This window comes from Coptis chinensis, chromosome 6 (genome assembly GCF_015680905.1).
Source record: "Coptis chinensis isolate HL-2020 chromosome 6, ASM1568090v1, whole genome shotgun sequence".
Classification (NCBI taxonomy): domain Eukaryota; kingdom Viridiplantae; phylum Streptophyta; class Magnoliopsida; order Ranunculales; family Ranunculaceae; genus Coptis; species Coptis chinensis.
In genome coordinates, this window is record NC_141461.1 from 93,638,477 (window position 1) to 93,642,839 (window position 4,363).

Genomic DNA, 4,363 nt, shown 5'->3' on the forward strand with positions numbered 1-4,363 from the left:
TGTATCTTCTTTTTTTGCTAAAAATACTATCTCCATACCTAACATAGAAGAAAAGTTCATAGCAAGGAAACGATCACGACGTAATGCTGAAGATATGACAAATCTTTATTATTACCGTGTGGATTTATTCTACAATGGATAGACTGGCAAGAATTGTACACCAAAAAATAATTATTATTTCCGGAACTGAAAATGCAATAAACAAAAACATTAACTAAACCGTTAAAAAAGGTTTCACGTTTGGTAATTCAGTTTCAGTTCGGGATTTGCCATCCACCGAACCGCTATGAAGTATGAACGGAAACCAATAAGATGGGATTTAATTTAATTTTTTATTATTTTATTATTTTATTTATTTTTGGGATTTAATTTTATGATTAATTTTGTATGGGTTTTATAAAATGTGTGGTTGAAATTAATTGGAGTATTCTAAAATCTAATTGAATTCATAGTTTCTGTTTCCGTTGCCTTATCGGTTCGGTTTGGATTCGAATGTACTAATTCTGGTCGATTTCAGATACATCGATTCCATAATAGAATTTCCGAAATCTAATCCAAACCGATTCATTGACAACCTATTGCTTGCTTAGACCGTATTTAAAATGGGAATTTGAGATTTTTTAATTGGGCTTGCGATTACCCTGGGATCACATTTTATAACTTGGCTCAAATCTACCGACTTTTAACTTTTTTAAGTGATCGACTTATATTGATCAACGACGTTAGAAGAAATATAAATGAAAAGGTTAGTAAAATGACACGTCTCAAATCTTGTTTATTAGTCTATTACTCCAGTATACGTCTCTAGGCCAAGAATTGAACAACAAAAAATGCTTATATTTCCTGCACTGAAAATGCACTATACAAAAACATTAGCTAACCTGAGCAGTACATTAAAACGAATGAGACTAGTCGGTTTTCCAAATCATGACCAACGTTATAATTCTGCTGTTGAAAGTTTCCCAATAGAGACACTCCGTGACTAGGAACTGTTGAAAGTTTCCCAATAGGGACACTCCGTCACTAGGAACTGTTGAAAGTTTCCCAATAGGGACACTCCGTCACTAGGAAGCATGGCTAGGCAATATATGTTTTCATTAATCTTTTCCCATGTGAAATGCAACTGCAAGCCTAATCCTGTGAAATGCAAGGTTATGACTGGTGCAGACTTGAGATCATACGCGTCACTCTTGAAGCATAGGTCGAAACTGTCATTCGGATCGGCTACGGTGTTCTGATACAGAGGCTTTTGTCTTAAATTATCTAGTAGAATATTGAATGCTGACCTCTGATAATGGAATACGTTGATCCGGAATCAATGACGAAACCACTAGAAATATCTTTTGTCTTAGTGAAAGTACCTTTAGGGATCGGAAGTATTGTGTTTTCAACACTTATAGCTTCCAAATTCAAGAAGTAATATGGAAGGTCAGAATCTGCTAAAGGAGTTGTGCCCCCAGTTATGTGAGCGGCATCGCCAAATGCCGCATAGCCACGTGCATCAATGTCATCAAAGTCTCCCAAGCAATATGCAAACTTTTTGTAATGTAATTTGCTGATTAACGATTCAGGTTTTGTAGTAAGACCAATCAAACCTGGTATCCCCTCACCATTGTTATTATGGAAGGAGTTGTTGTGGCCGCATCCGAAGAAAATTTTATTCATTGCAACGTTCTCAATGCCATTGGCGAATTGCAAAGTTTCTTCTGAAAGAACCCCCTTCGACATAGAAGTATCCATATATTGCAATTCGTACTCACAATATTCATAATTGTCAGTGCACTTATAGTATTGCATTTGCCAACACCTTGGAGCTTCACATTTCAATGGGTTATAACTAGATGAACTAGCAGGGTTATATATCGGTACTTTAGACTGATTGTAACATCTTTCACAAGGAAGACACTGGATCCAATTGAGCTCACTTCCTGTGTCGAGTATTGCATAAGTCTCAACTGCTGGCGTCCGAATATAATATTTCATTACATATTATTCTCCATCTGCTCGCCAAACAGAAGATTCGACAGAGTTTAATGATGCGTTTTTAGATAACAAGGAGTGAAGGTAGTCGCGTCGACTGAAGGAGAGGCTGACTGAGTTTTTAATTCGATCAAATCTTGTCAAACTTTGGTTATGGAATGGCGATCGAACAGAGTTTTTATTGAGGATTTCGGATTTGAAACCAGTAGGTGTCGAAGTTGATGCATGATGATTAGATGAAAAGCAAGAGGTGATTGAAGTGAGTGAGATGAGAACAAAAATGAATATTTGAGGAGAAGACATGAGTACGTACTGAAACTATTACTTCAGTGAATGAAATGGAGTGAGCGAGTGACATATATAGTTCCATCTGGTTAAAATAGATATATGGAAATTGAAGATCTCTGAGTAACTATTTAAATCTTGGATTAATGATCTGACCTTATGTGGTCAAACAATTAAATAGGGAAAAACTAATGGCACTTAATTTATTTCTTTTAGTTGGATAGACGGCTAATATTCTAACATGAGAAGCATGCGTTGATAGTGATTTTTTTGCTCCCAGCGTTGGTTCCTCCGAGTGATCCAATAGAATTTTGAGCCATATACACGTCTCATCTTTTCCACATAAATAAAGAAGTTACAACCGTCACAAAATCCTCAAAATTCCCAATTTTACTCGTTTGTCCTTCATAAAGGAAATAAAAAGAAGAAAAAAAAAAAAAAAAAAATGTAAAGTGAAATAAACTAACAAACGTGTGTATTTCTTCTTCATCTTCTTCGCGCAAAAACGTGTTAATAACTGTAAGTACCCTCCGTTCTGCACTACAGTACACGTGTCCACACACCAGGTCGTACCAATCAATCAGCTTATACCAATCCATCTGAATGTACCAACAACCCAAACTCAGGTCGTCCCTAGCATCAGTTACAGCTATTTATGGAAACAAATCAACTAGCGCAATTTTGGAGCTCAGTCAACGCAACAATCAAGGAGACATTTACTTTATAATATCAGAATAATAGCAAATCATCAAGATAGCACACAAAGTAGATCTACACTTCATAATGGCCTAGAGCAAATAAGAAAGATCAGCTCAAACATCTATAAGTAGAGAGAGATGAACTACGTAAGGCTTGATTCAAGTTTATCCCAAAAAACTTGATACGTAGGCAACTCTTATCCCGAGAAGAGTGCAGCCAGTCCCTATCAAACAGATCATCAGGTCGTTGTACCCTAAACACCAAACCTCTACATTGGCGTCGTCTGCCGGTTCGTTTCCTTAAGAAAAGAACACACCATTTTCTCATGCCCACGAAGCTGGTCAGAAAAACCACCATGGACCCCTCACTTTAGATGTTAACCGATCATATGAAGATGTTCCAGGGGGCCTTCATCACGTTACAACAAGAAAACCAAACGATGCGTGAGCAAGTTACCTCCAACGCTAACAACGGCACTCCAGACGCAGTGGAGAACAACGCCGTCATAGCCCTCACCACCACCACCAATCAAAGGTTAGAAGACTTTGCACAAAGGTTGGAGAAGTTGAACGACAAGACAAGTGCGATCCAGATCGCTCAGCAAATACTTCAGACGAATAAGGCGTCACCATTCACAACTGAAATCAAAGACAAGCAACCTCCTTCTGAGTTCATCCAACCAAAGTTCCTGCTGTACGACGGAAGCTCATGTCCAGGCCATCATGTAGCTCGTTTCAGCCAGACTCTCACACTCTACAGCGCTCTAGAGTACGACTACCTAAAGTGCAAGCTCTTTCCAGCCAGCTTGAAGGACGGAGCTTAAGAATGGTTCTACATACTCACTCCTGACTCAATCAGCAACTTTGACAAGCTAGCTGAGACGTTCGCAGCAGAGTTCGTCTACAACAGGAAGAAACAAGCTGACCTGGACTCCTTGTTTCAACTAAAGCAAGCACATGGCGAGACAATCTGCGTTTTCCTAGGACGTTTCAAAAAGGATCTCCTCTCAATGGAGCCAGGCTTAAAGAATAGCTTTGCAACTTCTGCATTCACCAACGCTCTCCTGGATGACTCCGACCTAGCAGGATCTATGATGCGCAACAAACCAGAACGCTTAGACGACCTGTATCACAGAATTGACAAGTACATTAAGTACGAAGAGTGGCTGGCTCAGTGCAAGGGCAAAGAAGTTCTCGCAGTATGCGATAAGCGAGAACCCAAAGAAAACAAACACTACTCGAGCAGCAACAACAACAATAACAACAACAAGGGATCCAGCTCCCACAAGCCTTCTTACACAAAAAGGGAATTCTCCAACTTTTCCAGGATGCCAAGCCAGATCCTGAAGAAGATATATACAACAACATACTTCAAACCCAATATCAACAAGGTGATCGCC

The 4,363-nt window shown here is 39.0% G+C and overlaps 1 protein-coding gene across 1 annotated transcript; it reads right to left on the reverse strand.

Moving 5' to 3' along the window:
* Positions 1 to 1,263: 1,263 nt before the first annotated feature.
* On the reverse strand, positions 1,264 to 1,983 carry LOC147495551 (aspartic proteinase nepenthesin-1-like). Its single transcript, XM_086568404.1, has one exon. It carries the CDS (start codon positions 1,981 to 1,983, stop codon positions 1,264 to 1,266), a length of 720 nt encoding a protein of 239 aa, XP_086424530.1.
* Positions 1,984 to 4,363: the final 2,380 nt, after the last annotated feature.